Below are 15506 nucleotides of genomic sequence, written 5' to 3'. Positions count from 1 at the left end.
GTTTAAAAAAAAATATATATATATATAGATCAAAATGTAAATGTATATAAACAAACATTCATATTTAATATTTGATCATGACCATTATTTGTGCACATTTTATCTCACATTTAATGTAACCTTACACCACTGCATACAGTTTATTATTATTATTATTATTATTATTATGTTTTTATTATTCTTTATTTTATTTACTTTACTTTCTATCTAATTAACCATGTAGCTATTTATTAACAACATGTAATATGCCCAATGGTGCCAAAACCTTAGCATAAGACTGTAGATGGGGAACGTACATTTGTAAAGAAGAATTAATAATAATAATAATAATAATAATAATAATAATTATTATTATTATAATAAGCAACAAAGTGTATCAATTCACAGTTCTTCTTTACATCAAAGAGCAGAACTATTCGTGTTCATGTCTCTTTAAAAGGCGCGTCCTGTCCGGCAAGGGGGCGTGGTATGCAAACGAGAGGGGCCGGACTCTGTGACTCTCCCTTCCATCCACACGGCGCTCAGTCGCGCGGAGAGGAGAGGAGTCGCAGTCATGGCAACGACAGGTGGGTGAAACAAAGGAAAAGCAGCACATATTAATAAAAGCCAGCGATTAAAACCGAGCAGAGCTTTTTAATCGACTCGATTCACCAGCGTTTATCGCCGGCCTGACTCCTGTGCTTCTCTCCACAGAGGCAGAGACCCGCCAGAAGCTGGTGAGGAACGTGAAGAAGGAGGTGGGTGCTCTTCTGTCGCTGAAATAAAGCAGCAGAAAGTAAATACTGTATCTCTGCAGGGGAATAATCGAGGCTCGGGCAGCATTTCTGCATGGCAAATAATCGACCCGAAGTGAACACTTCACTTCTCTGCGAGCATAACTGATACATGAACAGGCGTACGCGAGCGTTTCTGCCGGGACACGATAATCGATCACCAGCATAAACACGGAGTAAACCACTTCTGATCGCTGCTTCGTGTAGAATAATCGAAGACTGGGCATCGGTTTCACACGGGAAATGGTGTAAAACTGAGGCACAAACGCTTTTACAGTAAAATTACAGCTTTTAGCAAGATCGTATGTGACATTTACATTCCTGTATGTGAAAAAATCAAGCAGACAAATCTGAAATCTCAAATAATCGATTTTTTTTTCTTATTTTTACAACGTGAATCTGGCTGTTGGATCAATAGAAATGCTAAAATGACTTGAATATATTGTCCTCTATTGAAAGTTACTAATGTTCCCATTTTAGAGATTACTCTACGAATACTGTACGAATACAAATCCAACATTTTGTAAATGTAAACAAGTAAACCAATGAAAATAGCCCAGTTTTTGCTGCTAGCTGGTTTTAGAAGGTCTGAGCTGGCCTTAAATGGTAAAGGTTGTTCAAAAAAACTGCTCATTTAGGTGATAACATACCCTAAACTGGTGTGTAAGTACCAGGCTATTACACTAGCGACAAATGATTATGTTAGTCAGAGGCTAACACACTAGCCAGAAGCTAATATGTTTGTACAAAGCTATTACACTAGAGACTACTGATTATGTCAGTCCCAGGCTAACACACTAGCCACAAACTACTGTTAATCAGTTGTGGCTAGTTTGTTAGTCTGAGACTAAGATGATCATTTGTGGCTAGTTTGTTAGTCTGGGACTAAGATGATCATTTGTGGCTAGTGTGTTAGCCTGGGACTAAGATGATCATTTGTGGCTAGTGTGTTAGCCTGGGACTAAAATGATCATTTGTGGCTAGTTTGTTAGTCTGGGACTAAGATGATCATTTGTGGCTAGTGTGTTAGCTTGGGACTAAGATGATCATTTGTGGCTAGTTAGTTAGCCTGGGACTAAGATGATCATTTGTGGCTAGTGTGTTAGCCTGGGACTAAGATGATCATTTGTGGCTAGTGTGTTAGTCTGGGACTAAGATGATCATTTGTGGCTAGTGTGTTAGCCTGGGACTAAGATGATCATTTGTGGCTAGTTTGTTAGCTTGGGACTAAGATGATCATTTGTAGCTAGTTTGTTAGCTTGGGACTAAGATGATCATTTGTAGCTAGTGTGTAAATGTAAACAAGTAAACCCATGAAAGCAGCCCAGTTTTTGCTGCTAGCTGGTTTTAGAAGGTCTATGCTGGCCTTTAATGGTCAAGGTTGTTAAAAAAACTGGTCATCCAGGTGATAACATACCCTAAACTGGTGAGCCAGCTGGTTGACCACCCTAGCTCTTGACCAGCACCGGGTGCCTTTTTCATTTGAGTTGGACAGTTGGACCAGTAGTCAAGCTGGGAATCCAGCCGATCCCATACCCTATGCTCGTAAATCAGGTAGCTAACCTGGTTGACCTGTGTAGCTCTTGATCCAGCATAGCGTAGGTTCCTATTTGAGTTCAGTGGAATGTGTTAGACGGTCCAGCAGCATAACCAGCTTGATTATGGCTAATTTGCTCAAGCTGGTCATACTGAAGGACCTGCAAGGTCAGGCAGCATGGAACCAGCTTGGTCATCCTGGTCTGCTGCTGGCTTGGTTATCATGGTCTAGTCAGGGTGGTCCAATTCGCGGCCTATCTGGCACTGTCCAGACTTTTATGGTGTCTTGTTTGCACAAGAAAGGCGGCCTGATTTGTTGGAGGGTTGAAGGGCCCCCCTTGTCTTTTATGGCACTCATTAAATTTCGCCCAGCAGGCGGCCGAGCGAAAGGGCGAGAGCGTACCGAGAGACTGGGTCCCAAACTGGATTTTAACATGATCAATCAAACACGCGTCTTATTGGATCACGCCTCCAGCTGGAACTCCACTGCTGAGTGTTGACATAGTTCTCAAATTTCAGCAGCTGTGCCCCGCCTGCTGCGCTGGTTCCAGTGTGGCGTGATTAATGTACTATGCTGTAGGTGTGTGTGTGTGTCCGCTCTGGTGCTACTGTATTAAAAATGTGGACATTTTAACCACAAGCTGGTATGTCCAAATGTTTGTGGACACCCCTTCTAATAAATGCACACACACACACACACACACACACACACACACAGCTTGTCTAGTCCCTGTAGAGACGCACTGCCAATAGACTAGGACTCTCTGGAGCAGATAAACATTAACCCATTGGTACCATGTGTTAAGGCAGACGTTGGCTAGAGGGGGATATGAAGCCCCCCAGCATTGAGCTGTGGAGCAGTGGAGGAACTGTGTTCTCAGTGATGCTCTTGTGGCTGGATGCAGTCAAATCCTCACAGCAATGCTCTTCCAATATCTAGTCGAAAGCCTTCTTAGAAACAATGAATGGGCAGGTGTCCAAATACTTTTGTCCATATAGTGGATATGCCAAACGTACACGCTGTCCACAAACTACTACGGAATTGCCAAGCTAGCCCCAGGCTAATCACGCTAGCCACAAATGAATAATTCATGCTTAGTGTTACAAACTGAAAAATTGACCATATTATTTTATTATATTATTAAACAATATAAAAGTACAACAACTCAAGCAAAAGCTACTTATAGTGGCTCAAGCTAACATACTAGCCTAAAGCTAGTCTGTTAGTCCCAGGCTGGTGCGCTAGCCACAAGTTAATAAAGCAAGTACCAGGCTAACCCAATGGCCACAAGCTAATACGTTAGTCCCAGGCTAACACACTAGCTGCAAATGATGATCTTAGTCAAAGGCTAACACACTAGCCAGAAGCTAATTAGTAAGTGCCAAGCTATTACACTAGCCGCAAATGATTGTGTTATTAAGAGGCTAACACACTAGCCACAAACTACTATGTCAGTGCCAGGCTAACACACTAGCCACAAGCTAATACGTTAGTCCCAGGTTAACACACTAGCTGCAAATGATTATGTTAGTCAAAGGCTAACACACTAGCCAGTATCTAATGTGTAAGCACCAAGCTATTACACTAGCGACAAATGATTATGTCAGTCCCAGGCTAACACACTAGCCACAAACTACTGTTAATCAGTGGGGACTAAGATAATAATTTGTAGCTAGTGTGTTAGCCTGGGACTAAGATGATCATGTGTAACTAGTGTGTTAGCATTGGACTGAGTTAATCATGTGTAACTAGTGCGTTAGCCTGGGACTAAGATGATAAATTGTAGCTAGTGTGTTAGCCTGGGACTAAGATAATAATTTGTAACTAGTGTTTTAGCCTTGGACTAAGATGATCATTTGTAGCTAGTGTGTTAGCCTGGGACTAAGATAATCATTTATAGCTAGTGTGTTAGCCTGGGACTAAGATAATAATTTGTAACTAGTGTTTTAGCCTTGGACTAAGATGATCATTTGTAGCTAGTGTGTTAGTCTGGGACTAAGATGATCATTTGTAGCTAGTGTGTTAGCCTGGGACTAAGATAATCATTTATAGCTAGTGTGTTAGCCTGGGACTAAGATAATAATTTGTAACTAGTGTTTTAGCCTTGGACTAAGATGATCATTTGTAGCTAGTGTGTTAGTCTGGGACTAAGATGATCATTTGTAGCTTGTGTGTTAGCCTGGGACTAAGATCATCATTTGTGGCTAAAGTGTTAGCCTTGGACTAAGATGATCATTTGTAGCTAGTGTTTTAGCCTTGGACTAAGATGATCATTTGTAGCTAGTGTTTTAGCCTTGGACTAAGATGATCATTTGTAGCTAGTGTCTGGGACTAAGATGATCACAAACGACTATGTTAATCCCAGGCTAACACGCCGTCCACAAGTTATGGTGCTAGTCTAGTGCTAACACGAAGGTTGTCCAAGGCATGATTGATGATTTGGGGGTGTAGTTAGGACCATGTCCAAACCGCTGCTAAAGTTGGGGTTAGCTTTAGGTGTCGGTGAGCGGACTAGCTTTATTTGCACATCAGTAAGAGAGAGTAATGTCATTTTGTGTGTGTGTGTGTGTGAGAGAGTCAGATTGCGAGTCTGAGGGTCTGCTTCGCGTGAGTCATCTGGTTTGTGTACGTGGCATTTGAAAATGCATATGCACGCCTCAGAGATCCCGAGACGTAGACGATGAACAGAAGAAGTGTCGTTAGCGTTAATGTAACACCTGCAGTGCTCAGTTAATACACTGCTGACTGGAGTAAACGTGGGAGACACGGCTCGGGCTGGCAGTAAATATGCCCCCCGGCCTTTTGCGGATTGAGGATTGAGGGGGGTGGGGGGCGGGAGGGCAATGTAGGGCTAACTGTGCGCCTTTAGCGCTTCATTCAGGTTTAATGTACTGAATGGAGGAGTGCGCGAGCTTGGAAATGTCACTGGCTGATGAGGAGAGATTCTTTCTCGCTCTGTTGCTCTGTTGCTCTGTCGCTCTCCCACCCCACCTTCTTCTCCGCCACTCTCCCACCACATGGACTGGTTCACCATCAATTCTCTAGGAGTGCTCCTGCACGTCTGATCTAGGCTGTCCCATTTCAAAGCTGGCCGTTGTTGCTTAGCTAGCTCAGCTACGGCTCCACCTAGAGTATCAGACACTGCAGTGCAGCTTCTGCCGACTAGCTGGTTAACTAACACCATAGCACAGGGGGTGTTCCAGCTAACCGAGGCTCAGGTCGAAGGGGGTGGGGGGTGGGCGGGGGGGGTTCCACCGTTTTCAGTCACATTTAGACGACTGGTCAATCCAGGTTTGCTTTCTGTCCCTTCTTGCAACCTCTCTTAAATGCACATGGGGGACGGAGCTTATTTGGCCGTAGTGGAGGGATACGTCATGGTGGAGGGATACGTCCAGGGATACATCCCATCGTCTCTCATATGAAACTCTGAGGACACGTGTGGGTTTACTGCGGTGTTAAAAAGCTCTGCTGCTTTTCCCAGCAATGACTCATCGGTCCCAGTGGACCACCAGAGTAAGAGAGTAGGCCCTCTACCCATCCTCATTTGCATGTGTCTACATTTGCCTGACTGATTGGACCACTGTGTACGATATAGAGTAGCAGAAGGCTTCAGGTCTCTGAAAGCCGTTGTTTTACTCGTGTGTCCTGAGATCTCCCAGGCTGTGGTCCTAATCACCTCCTCCGTTGTTCTAAGACTTCGTACTTCCCAACTGCATTTGGTGCTAATTACCTCCCCCTGCCTGTGATTGGTCCAAATCACTTCCTTGTTTGTTCCCTTTGACTGACATTGGTCGTAAGCGTTTCCTTGGTTGTTTTGAGACCTTCCCCTGTCTGCATTTGGTCCTAATCACCTCCTTGTTGGTTCTGAACCTTCCTCTTGACTGGAATTGATCTGAACCTTTTCGTAATTTGTCCTGAGAACTCCCTCAGACTGTGATTGGTTCTAATCACCCCCATGTCTGTTCTTAGCCCTCCGTCCAACTGCATTTGGTCCTAAACCTTTCTCCTGACTGTGACTGGTCCTAAGACCTCCACCCAACTGCATTTGGTCCTAATCACCTCTTTGTTGGTTCTGAACCCTTTCTCCTGTCTGGGATTGGTTCTAGTAACCTTATCGTTAGTTCTGAGCCTTCCCTGTAATTCCAACTTGTCTCTTGTCATGTCACTTTATGTTTGTTCTAAGACTTCCTCCTGGCTGGAATTGATTTTTATTGTTTCGTACTTTGTCACAAGACCTCCCCCGGACTGTGATTGGTTCTAATCACCTCCACGTTTGTTTGGAGACCTGTGTCCAACTACATTTGGTCCTAATCACCTCCTTGATGGTCCTGAACCTTCCTCCTGACTGGAATTGATCCTAATCTTTTCGTACTTTGTCCCGAGACCTCCCAAGGACTGTGATTGGTTCTAATAACCTCCATGTTTGTTCTGAGACCTCCACCCAACTGCATTTGGTCCTAACCACCTCCTCATTTGTTCTAAGAGTTCCTCCTGACTGGAATTGATCCTAATCTTTTTGTAATTTGTCCCGAGACCTCCCTCGGACTGTATTTGGTCCTAATCACCTCCACGTTTGTTCTTAGACCTCCCTCTGACCGGTCCTAAAACTGGTCCTTATCACTGCGTTGACTGTGACTGTTCTTAGGAATTAGTACGACACCGTGTTCAGCAGAAGTCCTACTGCCCGAGTGCTTTATTGAAAACGTATTCTGGATTCACATCATGTTTACGGTGCAACTGCCCACAGTCTGGCGGCCTAGGCGGACTTGGCCAGTGTTGTGCGTGCTCTGCCTGTTGGCTGGGTTCCTCCACCATCTACAGGCTGAGAGGGATTACACATAAAACCCCAGCGGACTGGTCTGAAGCTGAAGTCTGGGCTCTACGTCTCAGGCCCTTATTCTCTGTGCTTCTGAGAGTCTGATGGGCTTGAGTCGCTAAAGCTAAAGTTGCCTGTGGCTGTTTACACAGACCACAACCCTGCCTCTCGTCCTCTCTTTGGCTCGCTCTTACTCACACATGCACACACCTGTATTGACACAGGGTGAGAGGCATGCGCAGACGGCCCAGTCACACGGCACACTTGCCGTAGGTTGTTTACCTTTGCCTTTCCTCCCAGCTGGCCCAGGCCGCGGCAGGGCCTTATCAGCGCGTCCCTGCAGAACGTACTCGCACCACTGCAGTGCAACACCTTCAGTGAAGCTCACAATGCGGCAAGGGGGTGCAGCTTCTTCCTTCACGCCCAGATTTCGGAAAGGATGGAGCAGTCACCGTAGGGTTCTCTGATACAAGGCTGCTTTTCCAGGGGAAATATTAATAAGCCTGCTTTTGACAGTCTAATTACGCAGCCACTGGGGATTTACACTGTTGAAAGTCCTTTGTAGTCTAGCGCTCAGCTTCTTGGGTCTGGAAGACCGGCCTCCAGTGTTTAATTAAAGTTAGTTAAAAACGCAGTAATTGCTGTGTCCAAACCAGACTCCCTCAGCTGCTCGGACACGGTGGATGCAGAAGACCTTGAGCGTCAAGATGGTTATCTCTTAGACAAAAGTATTGGGACACCCGCTCGTCCATTGTTTCTCCTGAAATCATTCATTCGGTACCAACCATCATCATTCCAGAGTACACAGCTCAAATCAGCCCGAATGCATTTGTTAGAAGGGGTGTCCACAAATATTTGGACATATGGCCTATGATGGGACCTCAAGGGCTCTTTTTGGCAAGGATGATGTCAAGGCGGATGGTGGTCACCAGAGTGGTGCTTGGTAAGCAGTGTGAAATACTTGTTTCAAGATTTTTCGACAGTGCTTTCAGAAAGTGGCCACGACGGAGCTTCACAGCGATTCTGTACTGCATGTTCTGCAGCCGTTCCCCTTAGCCAGCTGTTGCCATGTCCGCTGCATAATTGCGGCGTAATGGCTTGAATTTCCAGACGCGGATTAGGCCTGGCCTTATGCTAAAAGGCTTTTCGACATTGAGCGCTCCGACTGTATAATTCAGTCCATTACCGGGTTCGGACTGGAAAGCGAGATCATTTAGCTTGGGAGCGCTGCGTCCTCGTGCATAATTCCTTCTGGCATTTTTTTCCGGTGGTTCCACTGGTTCTGTAGAATAGAAACCTTTATAGAGTTTTTTAAAGAACCCGATTCTATATAGAAACCTTTATAAAGTTCTTTAAAGAACCCGATTCTGTATAGAAACCTTTATAAAGTTCTTTAAAGAACCCGATTCTGTATAGAAACCTTTATAAAGTTCTTTAAATAACCCGATTCTATATAGAAACCTTTATAGAGTTCTTTAAAGAACCCGATTCTATATAGAAACCATTATAGAGCCTTTTAAAGAACCCGATTCTATATGAAACCTTTATAGGGTTGTTTAAAGTTCTTTAAAGAACCCGATTCTATATAGAAACCTTTATAGAGTTCCTTAAAGAACCCGATTCCATATAGAAACCTTTATAGAGTTCTTTAAAGAACCCGATTCTATATAGAAACCTTTATAAAGTTCTTTAAATAACCCGATTCTATATAGAAACCTTTATAGAGTTCCTTAAAGAACCCGATTCCATATAGAAACCTTTATAGAGTTCTTTAAAGAACCCGATTCTATATAGAAACCTTTATAAAGTTCTTTAAATAACCCGATTCTATATAGAAACCTTTATAGAGTTCTTTAAAGAACCCGATTCTATATAGAAACCTTTATAAAGTTCTTTAAATAACCCGATTCTATATAGAAACCTTTATAGAGTTCTTTAAAGAACCCGCTTCTATGCAGAAACCTTTATAGTTCTTTAAATAACCCGATTCTATATAGAAACCTTTATAGAGTTCTTTAAAGAACCCGATTCTATATAGAAACCATTATAAAGTTCTTCAAGTAACCCGATTCTATATAGAAACCTTTATAAAGTTCTTTAAATAACCCGATTCTATATAGAAACCTTTATAGAGTTCTTTAAAGAACCCGCTTCTATGTAGAAACCTTTATAGTTCTTTAAATAACCCGATTCTATATAGAAACCTTTATAGAGTTCTTTAAAGAACCCGATTCTATATAGAAACCTTTATAAAGTTCTTCAAGTAACCCGATTCTCTATAGAAACCTTTAGAAAACCTTTAGATTCTTTCAGGAACCTAGGTTCCACTGTGGAGTCAAAGAATCTTTCTTTAGAATAGATATGGATCTTTAAAGAACTTTAAAAATGCTTAAATATAGCACCAAAATATGCTCCTTAATTTCTATGACTTTTTCTTTGAATTTGTAGTTTTATAGAACCTTAAAACATGAGAACCTTTATATAAATAAATATATATATTTAAAAAATCCAAAATAGGTTCACTGTTGAGCGAATGAACCGTTTGTTCAGTAAAATATAGAACGCTGTTTGCAAGGAAAACAGTTCTTTAAAGAAACGTAAAAACATGGTTCTACATAAAACCAAACATGGTTCCACGGGGTTTTTACAACTCAAAGAACCCTCCTGTCTCAGAGTGTGTGAGTTACCTACCAATACTGACAGCATTGTCAGTAGCATGGTGAAGCTCCCTATTTTCCGAGCACAGCTTGTTAAAGTTGACGGAGAAGCCTGGAGAACAGCTAGCGCTACGTCACTAGAACTTCAGTACTTGTAGTTCTTCAAATGCTTCCTGTCACTAATGTGCTGAGATTCAGACCAGATTATTCACACACACACACACACACACACAGAGCTGGAGCTGGAGGTTGAGAGTAGCAGGTGAAGTGGGTGAGAGGCGGAAGCGCTGTTGCGTTCCTCTGGGCCGCTGACGGAGGAAGATGAGTCACACAGCTCGAGTTAGATAGCAGGAACTCCCGTTCCCTCGACTCCACACTCCCTAAATAGACTTCTCCACACTTGACTAGCAGTGAGACGGCCATGCAGTCTGAATCACTGAATCACTTCTTCAGTAACTACTATCAGTCCTCCTGTATCCATCATGAATTATTCATCATCCAATATGAATCCTTCCCAATTTATCTACTGGGAATGGTTTAGTTTCTGCTACAGGTGAATGATTCAGTATCTTCTCTGAATGATTCAGTATCTTCTCTGAATGATCCAGTATCTACTATGAATGATTCAGTATCTACTATGAATGATTCAGGGTCTTCTATGCATGTTCCATTATCCTTTGTAAATGATTCATTATCGATTAATAATCGATAATCAATATTCGATTTTTGTTAGTAACTACAATAAACAGTATCTGAATTATTCAGTAACTGCTATGAATTATTCATTATCTGCTATGCATGTTTCAGCAATAACTAGAAACAATACAGTGTCTAGAAATTATTTAGTATCTACCATAGACAATTCATTACCCACTATGAACTATTCATTGTCTACTATAAACTATTCTGTGTATTTTATGCATGATTCGTTATCCACTATGAATCATTTAGTATCTACTATAGACTATTCATTACCCACTATGAATTATTCACTGAATTACTACTAAAAACTATTCAGTGTTTTATGAATGATTCATATCGGACTGCGTGTCCATCAGGAGATGTGATAATGTGAACTTTTTTTAAATACTAAAAAGGTTATAAGTTATCGGTTTTTACTATCGGAATCTGCAACAACAACAACGTGCTAATAATCGGTTATCATATCGGCCCAAGAAATTCAATATCGGTGCATCCCTAGTATAGGCTATTCATTATCCACTATGAATGATTCGAAACCTACTAAAACCCATTCCGTGTTTATGAATGATTCATCATCCACTATGAATTATTTAGTAACTACTATAACCTGTTCAGGCTCCTGTATGAATTACTCAGTGTCTACTATTAGCTGTTTACTACTGTGAATTATTTATTACCCACCAAATGCTGGCGCATGCCCGTTCCAGGTCAGGCTGAACAGTGTGTTCTTACTCACCAGCCCTGTCCAGTAAGCGCACACACACACACACACAGGATCAGCGTGCAACCCGGCAAACACTAGCCAGGACGCAAAACGTGTTGAGACGCATGCTGTTTCCATGGAAACCTTCGCCATGGTTCCGAGACGTCAGGGACTGCAGAATCACAGGAGAACCAGGCTCTTACTTTCTTTCTCTCTCTCTCTCTCTCTCTCTCTCTCTTTCACACACACTCTGTCTTGATCAGGAAGCATTAATCAGATGACATCATTGTGACGGGCCTCCTTTCGGTTTTATATACGGTCAGCCACGTAGCACCTTCAGCTGCGGAGTGGTGGGTGATGATGGACTTTCAGTGCGATAGAGGGGTCACGGGACGCTCTAGGGCTCGTGGAATGGACACCTGAGATTTCCTTGCTTTTTGATGTAGTTTTGTGTAGTAGTTTTTGAGAGAGGCACAATAAAGGCCAGCCAATCAGAGCATTTGTTATTTACGTAGGTCTCTAAAAGGCACGGTAACCAAAACAGCCCTCCAATATCCACTATGCATTATTCAGTATCTACTGTACATTACTCAGTATCTACTGTATATCGTTCACAACCCGCTATGAATTATTCAGTATCTACTGTACATTATTCACAACCCACTATGAATTATTCAGTATCTACTGTACATTATTCACAACCCACTATGAATTATTCAGTATCTACTGTACATTACTCAGTATCTACTGTATATCGTTCACAACCCGCTATGAATTATTCAGTATCTACTGTACATTATTCACAACCCACTATGAATTATTCAGTATCTACTGTACATTACTCAGTATCTACTGTATATCGTTCACAACCCACTATGAATTATTTAGCATCCACTGTACATTATTCACAACCCACTATGAATTATTCAGTATCTACTGTACATTGTTTACAACACACTATGAATTATTCAGTATCTAATGTACATTGTTCACAACCTGCTATGAATTATTTAGTATCTACTGTACATTATTAAAAATCTGCTATGAATGATTCAGTATCTACTGTACATTGTTCACAACCCGCTATGAATTATTCAGTATCCACTATACATTATTCACAACCCACCATGAATTATTCAGTATCCACTATGAACTTTTCCATATCGATTATGAACTCTTCAATATCTATTATGAAGTATCCATTACCCACTATGAATTCTTCTCATCCACTATAAAAAGGTTTAATTCAAGACTAAAGAGGGATATGGCCCCTTTAAAAGCCCATAAAATTGACCGTTTCGTGTGGTAAGAGCTGGTGTAGAGGTTCCTTCAGGATCTCAGAAACCCTGCGGTCACACTTATTGCCTCATAGATGACCGGAGGTGTTCAGTAATATTGCCCTCAGCTAGCCTGTATACAGCCTTTTCTGCCCCCCGCTGTAATTGTAGGTATAGGATTTTACAGAGTGGGCAGTGCTAGGGCTATAATGATGTAGCCCACCCAGCACACTTTAGGGCAGTGATTGATTGTGGCTGGGCCACTAGTCTTGATCAGTTGGTACTTGCAGTTGCTGTTCACACACACACACACACACACACACAAGCCTATTACAGCCCAGAACACAGGAACATAGCATGATCCCTGCTTCTCAGTTCACAGCCTGCAGGCCGCTCTATGCTAGCAGGCAATCAATACTGCCTTGCTTTCGCCCCTTTAGAGAGCGGTGAACTGAACAGCGTGCTGATGGCTAATTTACTGGCTTCTTTCTGAAGGAGAGACCGTCATCTTTCTCCTGGTGCGCCATTCAGCTGCACTAATGACCCGTGGATCTGGTGTCTAGCATGCTAAGTTAACTCAAATGGTTCGTAGAAAAAAAAAAGGCTGCCTTGATTAATCCGAGCTGTTCTTGCTGTTCTTGTTTTAATACGAAACATAATAATGTTCAGCTCAAATGAGGCAAGATAATAAAACAAATGAGCTAAATGGCTAATCGCAGCTAAACCAATGAAGCCTGTGTGGAGTCTAATCGCACATCCCAGTCATTTTTGTAGTGTTCTTGGCACGTAATACGTATTGTGGAAGTCATCTAGGGACTTTTGGGAGGAATATACGTAGATGTACCTTGAGATTTCTCCTATGTAAACAGTATAACAGGCTAACTTGCTAACGCAACACTACCGGCAGGACTACCATAGTATTACAGTGAAGTCCAGCTCCGGTTAGCGTGTTTACCTCAGGCTAACCCAAGCTAAAATGCGAAGTTGAGTGAAAAACTTAGCTAGCTAGGTGCACGGTCCCTTGCAGTAGCAAAAACCTAATATAAACAAAATAAAAACATATTAATTATTACTAGGGACGTTCCAGTTAAATTATTTTACTCCCCAGTCCGATCCAAGCCTCTTAATACCAAATAACAGCCGATACAGACCCGATCTCGGGGTTAGCATAAATGTTACAGCCATACAGCTTAGCTGAGATGAGCTGCTAATAAATGCTGAGGTAAAATGTCTTTATTTTTAGCCCCAGTTTCTAAAATGAGACATTCTGGACTTCATTTCTTAACTAACTGATTTAGTTTTGAGATTTTTTTAAATCTTATAATCCCATCTGATTCTCCTCCCAGCTCCTATACACTCTGGACTGGTAGCCATTGTGGGTGAAAGTGCTGGGATTTGGGTTTCTGTTGCGTAGGTGCATGTGTTAGCATTAGCATTAGCTTCCACTCGGTTCTGAATGGGCTCTTCAGTCCTGGTTTAAAAACCGCCAGTAAAACAGAGCGTTTCAGTGATGGTTTGCTACAGGACGGTCAGGGAACTGACCCAAGGACAGGTCTTTGTGATTTAAGGAAGCGTAATGTAAAGGAAATTGGTGGATTTGCTTGCCTTGGAATAATGACATGAAAAAAGGCGGGAAAACCAACCAAGATGGAGGACAGTTAGCACTAAAACAACTAGCCAGAGCTTGCGTTACTAGAACCTTAGACTCCTTTTACTGAGTATTGACTTGATTTCTTTAGTCCTTGCCCTTGCCCTTGCCCTTGCCCTTGCCCTTGTCCTTGTCCTTGGTGTACTGTACCGGTCACCCCTCTACAAAGGTATGACAGAGAACACCTCTTTGCCGCAGTCTTAAATGCTGTGACCACCAGGTGTGTCTGGTTGGCACTGATTACCCCCAGGGGTTCTGGGAATTGGAGTTCCCTTTGGGTAACAGTACCTCGCCACTATCGCCCTCTGCTGGTAGGCGGCAGCACAAACCGATTTACCTTCCGAGAATGTCTACACTGCTGCCGGCTGTATAACATCGTAAATGACACCTTGAGGCCACCAGATGGCGCTCTGAACACCGTGGTTACAACAATGAATCGGATCGGAACATCCCTAGTTAGCATTGCAGACAGGGTACCAGTTTAGCTGAGATTAGCATTTCAGCTCATTTATTGACTCATTTTAGTTATTAATAATAATAATTTTGTCAGATCAAATTCACCGGGACGTCCCTAATGCTAACATTCTTTGGGGTTTGGTTTCTTTTTTAGCTACTGTTTACTATTTTTATTTTGCTGACATAGGCAATTTATGTGCTGCTAGCAACATAGCAAGCATAGCTAAGCTATGTCACGTTTGGCCATTCCAATGAAAGTCCAGCATCATTTATTGATCAGTTGGTTCTAATCTCTAATCTAACGAGAAGTTAATGTTATTGATGTGTACAGATTAGGTAGATGGCCGTCAATCCATATAATGGTATTTAACTGTGAAAACACCATTCTGATTAGCGTGTTAGCTTGAGCAAATTTGCCTCCTTTTTTTTATTATTATCTGGCTTCCCAGACACGGCTCAAGCCTGGTGACAGGTCCTAAGTTAAATGGATTTGTCAATGCCATTTCTCCGTAGAGAACAGTCCTCATGCGTCTGCTGTAATCCGGTGCTAGGCCACATGGATTTTCTTGTCCAGCAAATGAGCGCTATTAGGATGGAGATGTAATTACTCCGACGCAGGGGACGGGGGTGGCTGGTGGAGGTTGTGTGTCCACAACCACAACCACAAATCATTAATACAATGTTTCCAGTGCAGCAGGAAACACATCCTACATTGAGGGTTGCTTCTATTTTGCTTCTGTTTAAGATAACGTTCAGATAACGTTAATAGAGTGGTTGGTTTTTGCAATGTCAGCTAGTGACTTTTGGGAGGAATATACGTAGATGTACCGTGAGGTTCCTCTTCCTATGTAAACAGTATAACATGCTAACTTGCTAACGCAACACTACCAACAAGACTACCATAGTATTACAGTGAAGTCCAGCTCCGGTTAGCATG

At 42.3% G+C, this 15506-nt stretch overlaps 1 protein-coding gene across 1 annotated transcript in view; it reads left to right on the top strand.

Annotated features, from left to right (window-relative positions):
• The first annotated feature begins 505 nt into the window (after window positions 1-505).
• The window catches only part of sgsm1a (small G protein signaling modulator 1a), a 57509-nt gene continuing 42508 nt past the window's right edge, over window positions 506-15506 (top strand). The window contains exons 1-2 of the mRNA XM_072664452.1: window positions 506-566; window positions 694-737. Coding sequence (XP_072520553.1) covers window positions 554-566; window positions 694-737 — 57 coding nt within the window. The 5' untranslated portion in view covers window positions 506-553. The remainder of the gene's footprint in view (window positions 567-693; window positions 738-15506) is intronic.

This window comes from Salminus brasiliensis, chromosome 20 (assembly GCF_030463535.1).
Source record: "Salminus brasiliensis chromosome 20, fSalBra1.hap2, whole genome shotgun sequence".
Lineage (NCBI taxonomy): Eukaryota > Metazoa > Chordata > Actinopteri > Characiformes > Bryconidae > Salminus > Salminus brasiliensis.
This window is presented reverse-complemented; position numbering and strand designations above follow the sequence as displayed.